At 44.1% G+C, this 22,311-nt stretch overlaps 1 protein-coding gene and 1 pseudogene across 2 annotated transcripts in view; both read right to left on the minus strand.

Annotated features, from left to right (window-relative positions):
- RFC1 (replication factor C subunit 1) overlaps positions 1–22,311 on the minus strand; it is an 83,689-nt gene that overhangs the window by 42,751 nt on the left and 18,627 nt on the right. Inside the window, exons 2-4 of one of the 2 annotated variants that reach the window (XM_051842456.2) lie at positions 21,030–21,158; positions 17,781–17,856; positions 14,777–14,899 (exon numbers count right to left, since the gene is read on the minus strand). In XM_051842456.2, the coding sequence (XP_051698416.2) occupies positions 14,777–14,899; positions 17,781–17,856; positions 21,030–21,158 (328 nt within the window). The remainder of the gene's footprint in view (positions 1–14,776; positions 14,900–17,780; positions 17,857–21,029; positions 21,159–22,311) is intronic. The other variant, XM_070068123.1, reaches the window with a different exon arrangement.
- Positions 132–1,316, minus strand: LOC138848672 (translationally-controlled tumor protein pseudogene; annotated as a pseudogene).

Raw genomic sequence — 22,311 nt, forward strand, 5'->3', positions numbered from 1 at the left:
CATCCGCTGTAGGAGATCCAATGTGTAAGGCTCCACTTCAAATGCTGGCAGCGCTATGAGCAGGGTCTTTCCTTTTACTGCAACTCAGAAGGAAACTTTTGATCCTTGTGTTTTAGATTCCAGCCCTGGAAGCTGTGCCTGTAGAAGTTATCTGAAGGCAGCCTTGTGCCTTCCACTAGTGGTCGGCAACCAGGCTTGCATTTTTCCAAGAACATGCAGCATGGACTCAGCTGAAATGTGTATAATATAAAAGGTATTCTCTCACATGAACTGAAATCTATTTTATCTTTAGACAACCTACATAACATGTTTTTTCCTCAAAAAGCAGTGTCTCCAAGTAAATACTAGCCAAAATAAATGAAGAGTCCAAGATATGAATTTCATTTATGGTAAGTCCTGGTGTGGTATGGATAGCAAGCTGGTTATGATGAGCAGTGACAGAGCCAAAGTCGCTGCCCCATATACTAACTTTTCCCATATCTAAGCCATCCTTAAAGGAAATCCTAAAGGGCTCACACCATCCTCCTGGTAGTCCAGCAGAGCAACCATGTCATCTGGATTCTGTTTTCGTCAATAAAGAACTGGCTGTTTTGCAAAGTACCAACAATGTGCTTCGTTTGTGCTGCTGTCACAAAAGGCCTTACTCTTCCTGGTCCCCGTGCTTCAGGTCTGCCTTTTACTCATGTGACATATTTCTTAGGGGCTTTTTTTGTGGAGCCGTGTTCCTGCAGGTTTTGGTTCATAATGGTACCAATACCAGGGATCACTGTGCTTTTGCTACCTTGGCCCTTGAGGTCTTTGGTAGAGGCAGTTCCACCAATGAACAAATCACCAATGTTACCCCCACCCTTCTGACCACGTGCCCCTCCACCTCCAGACACAGCCTGCCGGCAGTCTCCCAGCTCCGGTAAACGTGGGAGAACATCTCATCATGACTGATGGAAGCTGGAGCCGGATGACAGCATTGCTAGCTTAGCAGACGCCCGGAGCTCACAGCATGCGAGGTGTAGCCAGCACAGTGCTCAGAGAAAGGGGCGGGGGGGGGGGGGGGATGCATTTTTAAACTGAAATTTTCATTGTTTCCAGATCTCCTGGCCAATCCTATCCACAGAATCCAGCTCTCTATCCTTTACCTTTTTTTTTTTTTTTTTTTTTTTCACGGCAACTGCAGTTTTTGTGATTTCAGCTCTCAACATTTCAGAACATTAAGAATTTCAATGCTTTGGGATTGTTTCGAGGTTTTAGACTTTAGGGATTTTGATCTTTGGGGTTTCAGCATTGGGACTACAATCAGCACCACCGAATTCAACAGTCATCCATCCCCACAGTTACCAGTGCAGGGCCTGAACTACGCCATTCCCCCCGACACACCCAGGGTCCACAGAGATTTACTGAACACCCATGACATGCCAGGCACTGGGGCTACAGCAGTGAATAACAAAGACAAAAATCCCTATCCTACCCTCACGGAACTTAACATCTACAAAAGGAAGCACATACAAATAAATACATATCATCAAGTTATACTGCTGGGAAGAAAAAGTCTGACAGGGGGAGGAAGGGTGCGCTTTTGGATAGCATGGTCACACAAGGCCTCCTTGAAAAGCAACGCTTAGACCGAGGTACCCTCCAGCAAGAATGTCCGCATGATGAAAACTACAAGCACAAAAGCCTTACAGTGACTGTGCCTGGAGGTCAAGGAGACTGCAGCACAATGAGGGTATGCTGCGGCAGTTCCAGGGAACGAGGCAGGAGTCAAACCCCAGGCCGAACTTTAGGTTACATGGTAGGATGAGAATCCACTGGAGAATTCTGAGCAGAACACTGAGTGATCCAACTGAAGGCATGCCCTTCCGAGAAGATGCGGTAGAGGGGCAGAAGTGAATGCGGAAGACTACTTAGGAAGCCACTGTAGTTCCAGGTGAGAGGCTGAGGCTCGGACAACCATGGTACGTGAAGGCTTCATTTAAGTCTTCAAGCTCTTTGTTTTGTTACATTTTATTTCTTAAAGAATTTCCACGAAACAACTCATTCATGACAACCCTTAGATAACTACAAACTCCAAAAATATCCCTGAAGGGTGGGTTCAGGTAGGGGCTGCTGGCGCTGTGATGGAGCAGGTTAAGTTGCCGCCTGTGACGCTAGCACCCTTTACATGTGCCAGTTCGAGACCTAGATGCTCCACTTCTAATATAGCTCCCTGTTAATGTACTGAGAAAGTAGAGGAAAATGGTACAAGTACTTGGGCCCTTGCAGGAGATCCAGGTTGAGTTCCTGGCTCCTCACTTCAGCCTGGCCCAGTCTCAACCAATGTGGCCATTTGGGGAGTGAACCAGTAGATGGAAGATCACTTTCTCTAACAAATGTCATTGAAAGGAGCTTCAACAATTTTTTCTGGTTTGATTCATTGATTCATTCACACACACACACACACACACACTTTTCAATGTGTCCTACAACAAAAGAAATTCAACAGAAAGAAAAGTCTAAAAGGCCACTGTGACAAGTAGGTAATCATGGTGGTAGGTGGAAAGGCTCACTTTGTAAATTGGGTATGCAAAGCCACAAGAGTGGATCTCACTTCCTCACACAAGTACTCCCTCATTCAACTATAAACTCTTGCTAGGGGTACTGAGTCCCAGGCACTGTGCTTTTACTACACAGCTGCTTTAGCAAACATCAAAGTCTCTAATAATATGCAAAAATCAAAAGGATTTAGCCTTATTTCTTATATTGAAATGAAACCATAAACTTTCCAATTCATAACTCTTTTGTTTTCTCAAAGATTTATTTATTTGAAAGTCAGAGTTACACAAAGAGAGGAGAGGCAGAGACAGAGAGGTCTTCCATCCACTGGTTCACTCCCCAATCAGCCACAACGGCCGGAGCAGCACTGATCCGAAGCCAGGAGCCAGTAACTTCTTCCAGGTCTCCCACGCAGGTGCAGGAGCCCAAGGACTTGGGCCATCTTCTACTGCTTCCCAAACCATAGCAGAGAGGTGGAGCAGAAGTGGAGCAGCCGAGATTCGAACCAGCACCCACATGGGATGCTGGCACTGCAGGCTGCGGTTTTAGCTGTTACACCACAGCACAAGCCCCTACAATTTATAACTCTTACAGGTTTGTGATTATTAAGTGTAAAAAGTAACTCACGGGGCCAGCACTGTGGCAAAATGGCTAAAGTCACAGCCTGAAGTGCCAGGCATCCCATATGGGTGCCGGTTCAAGTTCCGGCTACTCCACTTCTGATCCAGCTCTATGCTATGGCCTGGGAAAGCAGTAGAAGATGGCCCAACTCCTTGGGCCCCTGCACCCCTGTGGGAGACCCGGAAGAAGCTCCTGGATCCTGGCTTTGGATGGACACACTTTCCAGCCGTTGCAGCCAACTGGGGAGTGAACCAGCAAATGGAAGATTTTTCTCTCTCTTTGCCTCTCCTCCTCTCTCTATTTAACTTTGACTTTCAAATAAATAAATAAATCTTTAAAATAATAAAGTAACCCACTATGGGGCCGGCGCTGTGGCACAAGGAGTTAAGCCACCATCTGTAATGCTGGCATACCTTATGGGTGCCAGTTCAAGTCTTGATGGTCCACTTCTGATTCAGCTCTCTGCTAATGTGCTGGGAAAGCAGCAGAAGATAGCCCAATTGCTTAGGCCCCAGTACCTACATGGGAGACACAGATGAAGTTCCCGTCTTCAGACTGGTCGGCACAGCCCCGGCTGTTGTAGCCATTTGAGGAGTGAACAAGCGGATGGAAGATCTCTCTGTGTCTCTAATTCTGACATTCAAATAAATACAACTTGGGGGGGGGGGGGGGGAGCTTGGCATAGCAGGTAAAGCCAACAACTGAGGTGCCAGCATCCCATATAGACACCAGTTTGAGTCCTGGCTGCTCCACTTCCCATCCAGCTCTCTGCTATGGCCTGGGGAAGCAGAAGATGGCCCAAGTCCTTGGGCCCCTGCACCCACTTGGGAGACCCGGAAGAGGCTAATGGCTCCTGGCTTCAGATCAGTGCAGCTCCAGCCATTGTGGCCATCTGGGGAATGAACCAGCAGATAGAAGATCTCAATCTCTCTCTTTGCGTCTCTGTAACTCTGCCTTTCAAATAAATAAAGTAAGCCATTTTGTAAGGCAAGAGTGTAACTGACATCTCTAAGAACGTCCATGTAGCTCATTACAAGCTCATTTTTCCTAATACCTTACAGCTCATCACACCTCCCAAGGGCCTCCAAACAGCAACGCATCTATTCATTAGATGGCTCCATACTGCTGGCTACAACCAGCTAGACCAGAAGTGGGCACTTGAGCAAGGTGGGCCCAACTCTTACTTGGATCAGTTTCCTATACTGATGTGTATAAACCAAGGTACTAATGGTTTATTCCTGAGTTTCATGAAAGAGGTCAATGGCTTCCTCATACACTCCCCACAGTGCTGACACTAAGTGAGGTGTTTTTGTTAACCCGCAACCACAGGTTTTACCTAAAGCATCCATGTTTTACTTATCTTCAACTATACTTAACCTACCTTCAAACTTAAAGATTCATCCACAAATCTTACTAGCCATTGCCTATCAAAAGCAGGATACTTCACAGATTTCAGTTTAACAAGATGAGGTTCATTCCTTCAAAGATCAGCTCTCCCAACCTATCAGATCTTCTCTGGCTCTTTGGCAGATGTGGAAAAGGGTCTGATTCACAGCTCCTCAAAGTCTAGGCAGCATTATCCCCATGCCACTCAAATACAACAGCCATGTGAAGTACCCCAAATAGCCCTGGTGACCCCTGAGACGGTGACCTGAAATTCCTCTCTTTTTCTCTAAAATAATAAGAGTGAATTATTATAGAAACCCAAATAATTTTTTCTGGTTGACAGTTGGTCTATTTTTAGACCCAGTTAACCTACAGCATAACCAAACCAGTAGCATACAACAACAAATTATACTATTTAGTAAGTTAATAAAAAATTATGCAAAGTATCTTTAAATTAAATCAAAACAGAAAGAACATCGCTTGCATCCTGGTTTTAATAAAGAAAGGAGGGGGGCTGCCGCTGTGGCATAGTGGGTAAGGCCACCGCTTGCACTGCCGGCATCCTATATGGGCGCTGGTTCAAGTCCCGGCTGTTCCACTTCCGATTGAGCTCTCTGCTATACCCCGAGAAAGCAGCAGAAGATGGCCCAAGTCCTTGGGCCCCTGCACCCATATGGAAGACCTGTGGCCAACTGGAGAGTGAACCAGCAGATGGAATACCTCTCTCTTTCTCTGCTTCTCTTTCTCTGTGTAACTCTTTCAAATAAATAAATCTTTTTAAAGGGCGGGGGGGGGGGGGGGACGGCGGCACTGTGGCACAACGAGTTAAAGCCCTGGCCTGAAGCTCTAGCATCCCATATGGGCGCCGGTTCTAATCCCAGGTGTCCCTCTTCCGATCCAGCTCTCTGTTATGGCCTGGGAAACCAGGCCCAAATCTTTGGGCCCCTGTATCCACATGAGAGACCTGGAAGAAGCTCCTGGCTTCAGACCGGCGCAGCTCTGGCCATTGTAGCCATCTGGGGAGTGAATCGGCGGATGGAAGACCTCTCTCTCTGTCTCTACCTCTCTCTGTAACTCTTTCAAATAAATAAAATAAATCTTAAAAAAAAAAAAAAAAAAAAGACCAAATCTTAAGGCTCAAAAACAATGGTGAGGCATCGACATCCAATCTTGTAGTTCAGGTGCCAGTTAGGATACCCATGTCCCATATCAGAATGTCTGGGTTTGAGCGCCAGCTCCAGCTCCCAATTCTAGCTTCCTGCTAATGCAAACACTGGGAGGCAGCAAGGGATGGCTCCAGTAGTTAGGTCTGTGCCATCCACATGGGAAATGTGCAGCTCCCTATAAGCCACAAGCACATCTGAAAACATCCCATCATCTTGTCTTCATGAAACCAGAAAAACTGAAGAAAAAGCATCCCTACCGTCTCCATATTATGACTTCTGAGCCAGGTGTCTTAAAAGCCCCTCTGGCCCCTAGCATTTCAAAAGTTACATCAATGTTTCATTGGAACAAGATGGTAATACAGGAAAGAATGCAACTAGCTGCCTGCAAAGACATGCTCGTTTCACAGGTGCTGCTGTGGCCGTCCTCATGGGAAGTACTTTACAACCGCACCCAACGTGCAGAAACAAAACATTCCATCTAAAATGGCAGTTAGCTTTTTAACATTTGTTCTTGTTTTCTAATAAGCCTAAATTTCTTCCTACCTGGTTAGATGCCAAAGGCAAACTGTTCTCTTCTCCCCCAGAAACTTGTAATAATATATTGACAAATACATCTAAGTCAAATTTCTGAGAACCAACTGAAAATCACAGGCAATTGAACACTCAGAGTTTCCTTCCAGGATATCTGTCTCTTTACAAAAACACTATTTGTTTTTATTTATAGGCAGCATAACCTCAAATGTGGTAACAACCACCAAGTAAACTAGCATTACTCAACCCACAGCAGAGGAACTGCCTGGGTGAGAACATTGTGCTGCCATTCTGAGTTAGACATGTTCATTCATTTAGAAGGAATACCAATAAAAGACAAAGAAAATAATGCGCAGGTCCATATAAAAATATATTTACAAGCCAAGAAAGGAAGAAAACCTAATTCTGGAGTTTATACTGCTGAGAATTTGGCCTTTCCAAACAGAGCTCTGAACAGCCTAATTCTCTGATTTCCTTTCCTTTGGTCAGGAACACACAAAAAACAAATTAATGGGGATAAATGGTTACAGAGATGAAAAAAAGTTAGCAATAAGTCAAAAACTTCAAAGAGGATCTGCGTGTTTAAAGCCTTTTTCTGTTACATTCCTTTTTAATACTTCTGAGTCAAAAACCCCAACTGTCACTTTGGTTTTGGAGGTAGAGGAAGGTTCGTGCATGTGTCAAGTCTTCAAAAAATGTTTATTAAGTGAATGGAAGAGAAACTAAACATATCATCTTTGCCCATTTATGTGGTAAGTCACACATCCTGTGCATATCAGCACAGTAAAACAAAACTGAGATGGCTCATCCCTAATCAAGAAACCAGGGGTGGGTGTTTGGCACACTCAGTTAAGGGGCCACTTGGGAAACTCATGTCCCATACTGGAGTGCTTACATTCAAATCCCAGCTCTGCTCCCAATTCTCATTTCCTGCTAATGTGTACCCTGAGAGGTAGTAGGTGGCTCAAGCAGTTGGATCTCTGCCACTCATGTGGGAAACCTGGATTGAGCTCCAGGCTCTTGGCTTTGGCCTGGGCCAGCCCCAGCATTAGGGGAGGGAAGAGAACAAGCAGATAGGATCTCTCTCTCTGCCTTTCAAATCAATTAAATATATAAATAAAATTATAAAGGAAACCAGAGCTTTCATAATACAATACCAATGGATCTTTGGAGAATCAAACGGAGTCAGTTATATTCTTAAAATAAAATTATAATTTGTGAGGTCTAGTGAGGTAATTGAGTAAGGAAAAGTAAGAGAAAAAGGTACTGGCTTAAAATGTGATGTTGGGGGGCCGGCACTGTGACAAAGAGGGTTAACACCCTGGCCTGAAGCGCCAGCATCCCATATGGGCGCTGGTTCTAGTCCCAGCTGCTCCTCTTCTAATCCAGCTCTCTGCTATAGCCTGGGAACACAGTAGAAGGTGGCCCAGGTCCTTGAGCCCCTGCACCTGCTTTGGAGACCTGGAAGAGGCTCCCGGCTCCTGGCTCATCTCCAGCCGTTGTGGCCATTTGAGGAGTGAACCAGTGGATGGAAGACCTCTCTTTCTCTCTGTTTCTACTTGTCTCTGTAACTCTATCTTTCAAATAAATAAGTATTAAAAAAAAATGTTCACAGAAAATATGCATGAATTTCATTAAAAAAAAAAAATGTGATGTTGGGCTGGTATGCGGTGGTGTACTGTTGCCGCCTACAACACCATGTTCCCAGATGAGCACTGGTTCAAGTCTCAGCTCTCCACTGCAGTCTAGCTCCTTGTTAGCGTGCCTGGAAAAGCAACCAAGGATGGCCCAAGTGCTTGGGCCCCGCAAGCATGAAGACCAGGATGAAGCTACTGTCTCCTGGTTTTGGCTTGGCCCAGCCCAGGCCATTGTGGCCATTCGGAGAGTGTACCAGCACACAGAAGACCTCTCCCTTTGTCCTCATTGTCTGTTTCTCTCTCTCTTTCTCTCTCAGTAGCTCTGTCTTTCAAATAAATCCTTCAAAGAAAAATGTTATCTACGACACAAGTGCCAAGTTCAATAGATCTAAAAAAAAGAAAAGAAAAAGGCCTGGACAGTTAACCACAGGTACATTATACCCAGAGCTTCTGACTAGAGTAAGGCATGAAACCAGCACTGGAAGGAAATCTGGCCAGAGTTAAGGGAGTAATTCTGCAGTGAGATCCCCACTTCCACTCACACACCTCTTCACATTTCAGTGAGCAGAGCTAGTCTCAGTACATAAAGCCACATACAAATCACCCATTATTTTTAGTACTTAATAACATTTTCATAACATAATCTGACTTCCTTGGCATTTTGAAATGGAACATTTACTTGGGTAATTTAAAACAATATTAATTTAAATATTTCATCCTTCCTCAAAAATTATTTTTTTTGTAGAATTTCAGCATATAATTTAATCTTAATTTCTGAACAAGCATATAATCAAAGAAATATAATACACAGTTCTTAGTTTCCTCTCAATTTGTCTCAATCACTCTAGGTTCCCTGAAAACATCTTAGAGAAGCACTCTCTTGTATACAGAACCTATTTGTCTGATCCACACAACTGTGACTCAAAAATCAGAATGTTACACACACATGCTCCAGTAATATTTTCTCTACTACTTTCTCATCACAGGTTACTGATACTACATGGTAACCTAGAGAAAAAAAAATATCCAATTTCCCTCCCATTTAGCACTCCCCAGATAACAATAACTTCCAGAGTACTAATTGCCCCTCAAATTGTGCTTAATTAAAATTACCAGTCATAAATAATTCTCAAGACAAAAAAACCCTCATTCAATCAAACAGCAGCCCTGATGAAATTGCATAATAAAAGGTCAGCTTTGCCAAACAAAACTCAAGGTCTCCCACTTCATTAAACAGCAAAAGTAAATATATTTACCCAGTACAACAAGTATTTGAGTTTTTACCAACCTAGAACATTTTACTCGAGTCAGTGGTTAGCTATTAAGATATTTATAAGCAACTTTTTCCTCTTCCTGTAATTGGGGAAATTAACATAGTGAATCAAACTAAATAAATAAATTCTAGTAGAAGATGAATTTAATCAGTGACGATGAAAAATATTTGTCACAGAGCTAAGTGGTAAAACTAATTCTCTTTATGACAGTCTAAAAAGCTGTATAATAAAATAAACACAAACAGAAATATCTACACTATTTCCTAAGTCTCTTTCTCACTGTTAATAAAGCACTATGCAACAGAAATAAAATGCAAACCAAAAATGTAGTTTTGTGCTTTCCTGTAGGCACATTTAAAAGTTTTAAAAAGGTTAAAATTAATTTTAACAGTATATCTTATTTAATCAAATATATCTAAATTATTATTTCCATGTTTAATCAATACCAAAAAATAAGATAGCTACCCTTCTTTACCTTTTCAGTGCACAAAATCTTTGAAAACGTTTAGAATTATAAATGTTTATAAATAAACGTTTTATAAATAAATTATAAAAAATATTTTTAGCCTTACACTACTAATATAAAACTAAAACATTCTATGAACCAATATTAAAAACCACAGTTTTGGTTGCAGTGTTGTGGCACACTGGGTTAAGCCACAGCCAGCAATGCCTGCATCCCAAATGGACACTGGTTTATGTCCCAGCTGCACCACTTCTGACCCTGCTCTCTGATAATGTACCTAGGAAAGCAGTGGAGGATGGTTCAAGTGCTTAGGCCTCTGTATCCACATGGAAGACCCAGAGGAAGTGCCTAGCTCCTGGCTTCAGATTGGCCCAGCTCCAGCCTCTGCAGCCGTTTGGGAAATGAATCAGCTGATAGAAGATTTCTCTGTCTCTGCCTATCTGCCTTCCTCTCCTTCTCTGCCTTTCAAATAAATAAATCTTTTTTAAAAAATTAAAAAGAATTGGCCGGCACCGCAGCTCACTAGGCTAATCCTCCGCCTTGCGGTGCCGGCACACTGGGTTCTAGTCCCGGTCAGGGCACCGGATTCTGTCCCCATTGCTCCTCTTCCAGTCCAGCTCTCTGCTGTGGCCAGGGAGTGCAGTGGAGGATGGCCCAAGGCCTTGGGCCCTGCACCCCATGGGAGACCAGGAGAAGTATCTGGCTCCTGGCTTCGGATAAGCGCGGTGCGCCGGCCGCAGCACGCTGGTCGCGGCGGCCATTGCAGGGTGAACCAACGTCAAAAGGAAGACCTTTCTCTCTGTCTCTCTCATTGTCCACTCTGCCTGTCAAAAAAAAAAAATTAAAAAGAATTTTCATTTTTTTTTTTTTTTTTTGACAGTGAGAGAGAGAGAGAGAGAGAGAGAGAGACAGAGAGAAAGGTCTTCCTTTTCTGTTGGTTCAACCCCCAAATGGCCGCTGTGGCCTGGGCCTGTGCGCTGCTCCGATCCGAAACCAGGAGCCAGGTGCTTCCTCCTGGTCTCCCATGCGGATGCAAGGCCCAAGCACTTGGGCCATCCTCCACTGCCTTCCTGGGCCACAGCAGAGAGCTGGCCTGGAAGAGGGGCAACCGGGACAGAATCCGGTGCCCCAACCTGGACTAGAACCCAGGGTGCCGGCCCCGCAGGTGGAGGATTAGCCTAGTGAGCCGCGGCGCCGGCCAAAAAGAATTTCCTTTAAAAAAAAGAAAAAAAAAAAAGAATATAGGGCTAGCACTGTGGCACCGCGGGTTAAAGCCCTGGCCTGAAGCACCGGCAACCCATACGAACTCCAGTTCATGTCCCAACTGCTCCTCTTCCCATCCAGCTCTCTGCTATGACCTGGGAAAGCAGTTGAAGACGGCCCAAGTCCTTGGGCCCTGCACCCATGTGGGAGACCTGTAAGAAGCTCCTGGCTCCTGGACTGGCGCCGCAGCTCACTTGGCTAATCCTCCACTTGCAGTGCCGGCACCCCATGTTCTAATCCCGGTTGGGGCGCCAGATTCTGTCCTAGTTGCTCCTCTTCCAGTCCAGCTCTCTACTGTGGCCCGGGAGGGCAGTGGAGGATGGCCCAAGTGCTTAGGCCCTTGCACCCGCATGGGAGACCAGGAGAAGCACCTGGCTCCTGGCTTCGGATCAGTGCAGTGCTCTGTCTCTCTCTCACTGTCTAACTCTGTCTGACAAAGAAAAAAAAAAGCTCCTGGCTCCTGGCTTCAGATCAGCACAGCTCCGGCCATTGCGGCCATTTTGGGGGGTGAACCAGCAGATGGAAGACCTCTCTGTCCCTACCTCTCTCTGTAACTCTGTCATTCAAATAAATAAAATAAATCTTAAAAAAAAAAAAAGAATAAAAGAATTGTGTTAAGGTCAAGGATTTTCCAGTAGTGCATTAATTTCAAGAAACTGTATTTTCCTTTTTAGAAACTCTCATATTTCTCATTTTAAAATTTTTTATTAGTTATTTTCATTTTTCTCTGAAAGGCAGAGAGACAGCAAGAGAACTTCCATTGATTGGTTCACTCCCCTCACAATAGCCAGGGTTGGGCCAGGTGAAAATCAGGAGCCCAGAATCCCATCAGGGTCTTCCACACAGGAAACAGGGATCAAAGTCCTTGAGCCATCACCCACTGACTCCCAGAGTATGCATTCAGAGCAGGAAGCTGAATCAGAAGCACAGTAGCCCGGGACACAAAGAACCAGGCACTCTGATATGGGATGTAGATATCCCAAGAGGCAACCTAAGCCAATTATGCTTATTTTATTGTGGACTATTAAAAAACTATTAAAATAAAAAAAGAATAGTGCCAGCTTCTTTCTTCAAAATTCTAAGAAAAAATAGAATATTGTACAATACTGAAGATATCAAAAGGGTACACTGTACCCTAAGAGTTTTAGTTAAACCAAGGGGGCAACGGTTAATTTCACAAGTATATGCAATCAGTAGAATGATACAAACATTGCCTGATGTTTATATCAAGTTTAGATAAGGGGTATGCATTTAGCCTAGGGCTTAAGATACCAATGGCCCAGGAAGGAGTGCCTGAGTTTCAATCCCGACTCTCTTTTTTTTTTTCTTTTCTTTTTTACAGGCAGAGTGGACAGTGAGAGAGAGAGAGACAGAGAGAAAGGTCTTCCTTTTGACGTTGGTTCACCCTCCAATGGCCGCCGCGGCCGCGTGCTGCAGCTGGCGCACGGCGCTGATCCGATGGCAGGAGCCAGGTACTTATCCTGGTCTCCCATGGGGTGCAGGGCCCAAGCACGTGGGCCATCCTCCACTGCACTCCCTGGCCACAGCAGAGAGCTGGCCTGGAAGAGGGGCAACCGGGACAGAATCTGGCGCCCCGACCGGGACTAGAACCCGGTGTGCTGGCGCCGCAAGGCGGAGGATTAGCTTAGTGAGCCGCGGTGCCGGCCCTGACTCTCCCTTCTGATTCCAGCTTCCTGCTAATGCAGACCCTGAGAGGTAGCAGTGCCGGCTCATGTAGTTAGTTAGGTTCCTGCTACCCATGTGGAAGACCCTAAAGTGAGCTCCTGGCTCCTGGCTCTGGCCCCAGGCAGGCACTGGGCTAGCATCTAAAATGAACCAGTAGATTGGAGCTCTGTCTCTGCCTTGCAAAAAAATAAAGAAAACAAAAATTCCTACTCTGAAACAGTCCCACATTAAAGAAATTCATGATCAGAGTTCAAACTGTCTGACCTTTGTGTATTTAAAATCACCAGATACCCATAGCCTTGATCCACAATTGAAGGCTATGGCTATCTGCCCACTAACTTTGATATCTCCAGGGGGTCATTGGAAAGCCTAGGCACATCATCAATAGTTAAATAATAAATCTATGGCCACACTGTTTTTAATAATCCTCCCACATACTCAAAATTTGACAAAGGGTACCTTGCCTAAGAGACAGGGCTCCTGATGGAAAAGTTGTTTTGCACAGCGTGCCTGGGCAGACATTTAGCAATAGAACAAAAAGAGCAAAGAGTCAATCTATCACTGTCAAAACAAAGAAACACCTCTGCTTACTACAAATATTCTAAAGCTTATGTTCACATCACTGATGGTTTGTCTTCCATCATTTTGAGCAACTTCATTAATAAAGGTCTCGCACAGCCTCAAAGTGGGCTTTGTGGGCATTCTGTTATTTTTTTCCCTTTTGAATGCCTACTAATCTAGGTGTTAGTCATCGGATCTGGTCCTTTGATATACATCATCCCAAATTATTCCTGTTATGGTCTCTCTTAAGAGTGTCAGAATCAAAATGACCTGAGGTTTTATCCTCAGATAACAATATAACTCAAGGATCCTCATATAAAAGAATATTCTCAGGCCGGCACTGCGGCTCACTAGGCTAATCCTTTGCCTTGCTGCGCCCAGCACCCGGGGTTCTAGTCCCGGTCGGGGCGCCAGATTCTGTCCCGGTTGCCCCTCTTCCAGGCCAGCTCTCTGCTGTGGCCAGGAAGTGCAGTGGAGGATGGCCCACATGCTTGGGCCATGCACCCCATGGGAGACCAGGATAGGTACCTGGCTCCTGCCATCGGATCAGCGCAGTGCGCTGGCCGCAGCGCGCGGCCGTGGCGGCCATTGGAGGGTGAACCAACGGCAAAGGAAGACCTTTCTCTCTGTCTCTCTCTCTCACTGTCCACTCTGTCAAAAAATTAAAAAATAAATAAAAATAAAAAGAATATTCTCCAAGAAACAAGTATTTATACTATGAAATCTCAAGATTAATCTTATTTACATGTGTCTTTTGCTCTTTGATCACTCTTAGACCAAACAGGGGGAATAAAAAAATTAAGGGAGAAGCATTTGGCATAGCACTTAATTGCCCAAGTCTCACACCAGAGTGCCTGGGTTCCATACCTGGCTCCAGCCCCGGACTCCAACTTCCTGAGTGCCAACCCTAGGAGGTAGCAGTAACAGATCAAGTTTTTGGGTTCCTGCCCCACATGGGAAACCTAGATTGAGTTCCTACCAAATAAGGCCCAACCCAGTCTACATGGATGCCAGCATTTAAGGAGTGAAGCAGCAGGTGAGAGTCTGCTTGCTCAGGCGCAGTCTCTCCCTCTTATCCTTTCTCTCTGTCTTCTGTCTTTGTCTCTTGCACCCTGGCTCTTTGGCTCACAAACACATAAATAAATAAATTTTAAAAAGAGAAAGAAACTTAAGCAGAAAAGAACCTTTTTTTAAAAAAGTCAAATGCTAAAATCTTTAGTGCCACCAGAGAATATAGGAATTCAAGCCATATCTGTGCTAAATTATGAAACACAAATAGGAATAATCACCATATAAGCTAATATTTGTTAGATTTAGCATGCATGTTAAAAAAAAGTACATACAAAAGTAGCTCTAAAATGATCTAATAATATTTTAATATATGATTCAAGGTAAAGCTTGATTTTATATCATTCAGTATACAGCATTTAAAAAAAATTTCCAAGGGCCAATTCTGTAACTGGCCCTTAACACACATAATATGAAAAAGGTGATTACAGCCTTCCACTCATAAACATATATTTAACAAAGAAAAACGGTAACAGAAATTCAATTGAAAAAGAGGTACCTTTAGACATCAATAAACAGCTCAAAAACCTAACACATGCTGCAAATCTTACAAAATGCTGAACGTAGTATAGTAGCACTCAGTAACCTTACCCGTTTCTGAAATGTAAGTAACAGGATCCTGCCGTAAAGTTTTACCAGGTTTAGGAGACAATGGCAATTTTTCTGGTTGCTTTTTGGCATTTTTTATCTGCACTGTCTCCTCTGATTCTGAATCTGTATGTAAGAGGAAAATAAAACTTTGAAAAGAAATATTATAGGACATATGTTTTTAAAGTAGTTATTGTGAACCAACTCCTCAAGGTCTTTCTCAAGACACATTTCTTTTGTAAATCCTCCCAGGTTATTTTCCCCAAGGTTAAGCTTATCATTAGTTTTCTATTGCTGCTGTAACAGGCATTAAAATCTTGCAGCTTGAAACAATGCAAATATATTATATTTCAGTTCTGAAGACTGGAAGCCCAATAAGGGTATCGGGCTAAAATCAAGATGTCAGCAAGGCTCTGTTCCTTTCTGGCTGCTCTAGGGAAGAATCCATTTCCTTGCCTCTTCCAATTTCTCTTGGCCCCCAGCATTTCTCTGCTCATGGCCCCCATCTTCAAACCCAGCAACATCAAGCAAAGTCCATCTAAATGCAGCCATTTCTCTGATTCTCAGACCTTCCTCCATGGTCTTCTCTATTCTTCCACCCTATTCTTTTTGACTACAATTGAGCCCACCTGAACGATCCAGGAAAATCTCTGTATTTTAAGTTCATCTGATTAACCACCTAATGCCATCTATAACTTTTATCTCCTTTTGCAATGTAATCTACTTATCCATAAGTTTAAAAAAATTAGAGTAGAAATCTTTAGGAACCTTTTCCCAACTGCCCAGACCATTCAGATACAAAAAAGGACAAAATATGAGTAACTAGCCTGGTGCCTGGTAGAAAACAGATGCTTCATAAACTTTAGGGTGCTTCCTCTTCACCAAGCATTTATAAATCCTGTCTCATACTGTTCAAACAATTAAATACCAGTTTCCAAAAAAAGGTAACTTTTGGGGAACAGGACTTCTTTCAAATCCCTTGTAGTACAGAGCAGTAAAAGGCAAAGAGCGAACACACAGCACTTAAATAATTCAATCAGAGCCTTTACCACGCCTGTCAAAATCTTGACAATCCTTAAATTCTTCCTCAGGCTACATTTTTTATTCTAAGGCTTCACATGAGATAAAAATTAAAATGCGGGCTGGGTGTCTGGCAAGCTGTTAAGATGCTGGTTAAGATGCCCATGTCCTGGCAGGAATTAGGCACAGCAGTCAAGGCACCTCTTAGAAGACCTACATCCCACATCAGAGAGCCTAGGTTTAAATAGCAGTCTGGGCCGGCGCCATGGCTCATTAGTCTCTCTCTAACTCTGCCTGTCAAAAAAAAAAAAAAAAGTCTGCTCCCAATTCCAGCTTGCTGCTGCTGCACACTCTGAGAGGCAGTGGGTAATGCATCAAATAGTCGGGCCCCTGCCATTCACACAGGATACGTGAATTGAATTTCTGATTCCAAACTTTGGCCCCAGTCCAAGACCATTACAGGCACTTGGGGAGTGAACCAGTGGACAGAAGTTCTCTATTTGTCTGTTTCTCAAATTTAAAAATAAATATAATCTATTAAAAAAAATATCCCTATCCATATTAAAGTACCTAGGTTTGAGACCCAGCTACAAATCCTGACTAGCTTCCTGCTAATGCTGACCCTGGGAGGCAGCAGCGATGGTTCAAGTGACTGTATTCTTGTCACCCACATTAGAAACCTGGATTAGGCCTTCATGGCTTCCACCTCCAGCCTGGTACAAGGCCAGTGTGAGCATGTGGGGAAAGAACAGGTAGATGGAAGTGTTCTCTCTCTCTCTCTTCCTCTCCCTCTGCCTCTCAAATAAATAAAAATTTTTCAAAAGAACAGAACTTTTAGAAGTAAAATATAAGAATTCACATCAGATGGATTTTCTCCACAAGGCAAAAACTCAAACTTTCTGAATTCTATTATCATTTTATGCATTATAAATGGCATGCACAAAAATGCCTTCTCCACATGTTAAAACTACATTCAGGGGCAGGCATACAACCTAAGCAGTTAAGACACTGGTTAAGATGGCAGTATTCCACATTGGAGTCCCTGGACTCGATAGCCAGCCTTAGCACCTGACCCCATCTCCCTGCTAACACAGACTCTGCAAATCAGCAGTGTGGGCTCAAGTAACCGGGTTCCTGCCACCCATATGGGCGATCTGAATTGAGTTCCTGACTCCAGGCTTCTGCTGGAGCCAGTCCCAGCCATTGCAGGCATTTGGGGAGTAAACCAGTGGATGGGACCCTTCTCTGTCTCTGTGCCTCTCAGATTTGGAGGAGAAAAAATTACATTTAAAGAAAAGCTTTTAAATTGTTTATTCCTGGGGGCCAGCACTATGGCATAGTGGGTTAAGCCCCCGTCTGCAGCGCCAGCATCCCATATGGGTGCTGGCTGAGTCCCAGCAGCTTTATTTCAACGGGAGATTCAGAGGAGGCTCCTGGCTCCTGGCTTCAGACTGGCCAAGCCCTGGCCATTGCAGCCATTTAGGGAGTGAACCAGCAGATAGGCTTCTCCCTCTCTGCCTTTGCCTCTCCCTCTCTGTAACTCTTTCAAATAAATAAATAAATCTTAAAAAAAAAGAAAACCTGTTTATTCCTTTTTAAATGCAACAAGAAAGACTAGATCTCTCAATCATAAACAAAAATTAAATTTTAGATCTCTGCTTTAAAAGCAATATTCAACCTAAAGCAATGGTTTGCAAATATAATTCCTAAGAACCTCAGCTGGAAAAGAAACTAATGAATAATGAATATTCTTAAAAATAAACTATTATATTCAAAGTAAGCTTGAGATATGCTACATACTTTAATTGCACCTACGGAATCTTTAATACAATAACATTTAGGTTCTGTTAAGCCCTGCAGTTAAATAAAACTGTTTTGAACCTGATTTGAGCATACAGAACTTATTAACATCACACAGAGTTGTGTATCTCAGAACTCCAGTTTGAAGGATGAATTTTACTTTAAAGATCCTCAGAAGTAATATTACCTGAATCATAGATGATCCTCTTTTTCTTGTTTGGTTGTTTTTGCTTGAAGTCATCATCTTTGTAAGAGCTATTTACCTATAAACACCATTGCATAATTAGAACACAAAGAAGCCTACAGAATTTATTGTCCTTCACTCAACAGACTTGGGCTCAGTGGTTCTCCATCAGGGACAGTTTTGCCACTGTCAGCCTCCCCCGTCCCCTACCACAAGCCACTTGCTTTGCTTGTTACAACCAGAGGTGGGGTTATTTACTGATAACTGTCTCATGGGAAGGCTAGGGATGCCACTGAACATTCTGCAATCCTCAGGACAGTCCACAACAGCTATACCATGCAAAATGTGAATGGTGTTCACATAACAATTGCATCCGCATAGGAAAGAAAAGATAATGAGAAAAGTTACATTGTTATTCAGCTCCAGTTTCAACACTAACCTATGTACAGCAAAGAATGAAGAGGAAAAGGATGTCAGATATTACAGAGCAAATGCTTCCCGAAAATCAAAGAGAAACAAAGGTAAGCTAGCAGCCCACCACTAGCCAATGTTATTACAAAACTAAATACAGCCAAGGCAGAAGGTATTATTTATATTTCCTAGTTAAACATTACATTCCTAACACATTCAGGTTTGCCCCAAAAGCATCCAGAAAGTACACAGAAAGAAAAAAAAAAAAATAGATTGGGGCCAGCGTTGTAGCATAGCAGGTAAAGCCGCTGCTTGTAGTGCTGGCATCCCATACAGGCACTGGTTCTAGTCCCGGCTGCGCCACTTCCAATTCAACTCCCTGTTAATGTGCCTAGGAAAGCAGGGAGGATGGCACAAGTGCTTGGGCCCTGTACCCACATTAGAGAACGGGAAGAAGCTCCTAGCTGCTGGCTTCAGCTTGGTCCAGCCCCAGCCATTGTGGCCATTTAGGGAGTAAACTAGGAGATGGAAGACCTATCTCTCCCTCTCTGTCTCTTCTTCTGTGTAACTCTGCCTTTCAAATAAATAAAATAAATCTTTAAAAAAAAGAAAAAATTGATTGTAACCAATACACACATTTGGAGAATCAATCAGCAGACAGAAGATCTCTCTCTTGCCAGCGCCGTGGCTCACTTGGCTAATCCTCTGCCTGTGGCGCTAGCACCACGGGTTCTAGTCCCGGTTGGGGCGCCTGATTCTGTCCCGGTTGCTCCTCTTCCAGGCCAGCTCTCTGCTGTGGCCCGAGAAGGCAGTGTAGGATGGCCCAAGTGCTTGGGCCCTGCACCCTCATGGGAAACCAGAAGGAAGCACCTGGCTCCTGGCTTCGGATCGGCGCAGCACGCCGGCCGTAGCAGCCATTTGGGAAGTAAACCAACAGAAGGAAGACCTTTCTCTCTGTCTGTCTCACTAACTCTGCCTGCCAAAAAAAAAAAAAAAAAAAAAAAAAATTCTCTCTCCCTCCCTCCCTCCCTCCCTGTCATTCTGCCTTTCAGATAGATGAATAAATCTTCAATAAAAGTTTTTCATGGGACTGGTGTTGTAGCACAGTGCACTAAGCCACATCACATAGGAGTGCCAGTTCAAGTCCTGGTTGCTCCACTACTGATCCAGCTTCCTGATAATATGTCTGGGAAAGCAGTGGAAGATGTCCCAAGTGCCTAGGCCCCTGCCACCCACATGGGAGATCAGGATAGAGTTCCAAGCTCCTGGCTTCAGCCTAGCTCAGCCCTGGCCATTGCAGCGACTTGGGGAGTGAACCAGTAGATAGAAAATATCTCTGTCTCTCTCCCTCTCCCTAATAAAATAAATCTTAAAACAAAACAAAAGGGGCCAGCGCTGTGGCGCAGCGAGTTAAAGCCCTGGCCTGCAGCGCCGGCATCCCATATGGGCACCAGTTCTAGTCCCGGCTGTTCTTCTTCCAATCCAGCTCTCTGCTATAGCCTGGGACAGCAGCAGAAGATGGCCCAAGTCCTTGGGCCCCTGCACCTACGTGGGATACCGGGAAGAAGCTCCTGGCTCCTGGCTTCGGATCGGCACAGCTCCGGCCGTTGCGGCCATCTGGGGCGTGAACCAGGGAACAGAAGACCTCTCTCTCTGTCTCTACCTCTCTCTGTAATTCTTTCAAATAAATTAAATAAATCTTTAAAAAAAAAAAAAAAAAAAAACTTGGGGGTGGGACCACTAACTGGGGCAGAAACTACCCTAGATAGTCTAGAAGGCAGGATATCAAAACAAAGAGGGTTATTCTCCAGTCATAAGATCTAATGGAGGTGCTAGTGCTGTGGCATAGCAGGTAAAGCCACCACCTGCAGTGCCAGCATCCCATATGGGCGCCAGTTCAAGTCCCGGCTATTCCACTTCCAATCCAGCTCTCTGCTACGCTCTGGGAAAGCAGCAGAAGATGGCCCAAGTCCTTGGGCCCCTGCACCTGCGTGGGAGACCCAGAGGAAACTCTTGGCTCCTGGCTACAGATAAGCACAGCTCCGTTGTGGCCATCTGGGGAGTGAACCAATGGATGGAAGACCTCTCTCTCTGCCTCTGCTTCTCTGTAACTCAGCCTTTCAAATAAATAAACCTTTAAAAAAATTAAAAATAAAATAAATCTTAAAAAAAAAAGTTTGAAAGAAAATATTACTAGATGAAAACTCAGATCTTCAGGGAAATGAAAAGCATCAGAAACAGTGAACTAAAAAGAACAACTGTTTGCTCCCAATTTCTTTAAAACACATCTTGTTTAAGACAAACTTGCAATGAACTGTGGCAAATTAACATCTGCAGATGTAACACATATGACACGAGGACACAAAGGATGAAGCTAATAAATGGATTAGGAGAGTGGCCAGAGCCTTAGCTTTTACATAAAATGAGACAGCATCAACTCAAACACACCGCGCAGCCACGGCCTGCTTTCCACAGGGATGGCATTTCTGAACTTTTCTGAGGCCCAAGGAGAAAGAATAAAATTCTCCTCCAAAGCAATTCCCCTCCACAAGCCTACCGCTGTCAATGTGAGGACAGGGGCTCATGTCTCTGAGCAAACACTGGTCTCAAAATGCAAAGTTCTGATGACAAAAAAGGGTTTCTTCCCCACATGAGGAAAAGACCAAACTAGCACTACAGTATGCTACATAATTAGAAATAAGTGACAGCCTCGTTACTTTTATTTTTCTTCTGCTAAATGGGTGGAAATATACATTTACTCAAGAATCCCAACGTTTCAAGTTCAGCAAGTCAGTTTACTTCATCTTTCATACAACGTAAAATTGCACTCAGAAAACTGACCTTGATTTCCTTTTTGCCTTTCTTTGATTTCAGTGTTTCTTCAGCAGACTTGGTTTTCTCATTCTTCTTTCCTGTATCACTTACAAGTTTCTTTCCACTTGGTATAACTCCAAAGAATTTCCGGATGTCCTAAAAACAAAAGCAGGGGATCTATAAATAACCACTAACTGCATACATTCTAACTTCAACTGTAAAATGAGACAGCCTTACACAGACAGTGGTTTACTCTGAATAATTTCTCCACATCAAGACAGTAACATAGTTCGGGGGTCGGCAGTGTAGCACAGTGGGTTAACCGGCTGCCTGAGACACTGGCAATCCATATGGGCACCAGTCCAAGTCCCGGTTGCTCTCTTCCTATCCAGCTCCCTGCTAATGTCCCTGGGAAAGCAACAGAAGATGGCCCAAGTGCTTGGGCCCCTGGCACCCATGTGGGAGATTTAGTTGGAGGATTCTCTCTTCCTCCTTCCTTCCCACTTTCTCTCTTGGTTGCTGCCTGTGTGCATGTGTCACTCTTTCAAATAAATATTAAAAAAAAAAAGTTCCATGGTGCAGCATCACTTCCTTTTAATTATTTAAAGACAGAGCACCCATCTGCTGGTTCACTCTCCAAATGGCTGCAGCCAGGGCTGGGCCAAGGCCAAAGCCAGGAGCCAGGAACTCAATCTGGGTCTCCCTTGTGGGTGGTGAGAACCCAACTACTTGAGTCACAATCACCTCTCGATCCCAGGGTCTGCATTACCAGGAAGCCAGAGTCAGAGCCTAAATGAAACCCAGATATTCTAAGGTGGTACACAGGTATCTTGACTGGAGTCTTAACCATAGGGTAACACCAGCCTCATTATCACTTATTTTAAATACAAGCGTTAACTGATACAGTTCTCTGAGTTGAAAATAATTTGCCAATCAGCGCAGTGCGCCGACCACAGCACGCCAGCCGCAGCGGCCACTGAGGGGTGAACCAACAGAAAAAGGAAGACCTCTCTCTCTGTCTCTCTGTCCACTCTGCCTGTCAAAAAAAAAAATTTGTCAGGGTAGGCATTATGGCACAGCAAGTTAAGGTACCACTTGGGATGCCAACGACCAATATCAGAGTGCCAGTCCAAGTCCCAAATAGTCCACTTACAATTCAGCTCCCTGCTAATGAGTCTACGGGGCAGAGGATGATGCTCAAGTACATGAAATCTTGTAGGAGACCCACTTGGAGATCCTGGTCTCTGGCTTCAGGCTGGCCCAGTACCAGCTGCTACAACCATACAACCATTGGGGGAATGAACCAGCA

The sequence above is a fragment of the Oryctolagus cuniculus genome, chromosome 2, assembly GCF_964237555.1.
Source record: "Oryctolagus cuniculus chromosome 2, mOryCun1.1, whole genome shotgun sequence".
Classification (NCBI taxonomy): Eukaryota; Metazoa; Chordata; class Mammalia; order Lagomorpha; family Leporidae; genus Oryctolagus; species Oryctolagus cuniculus.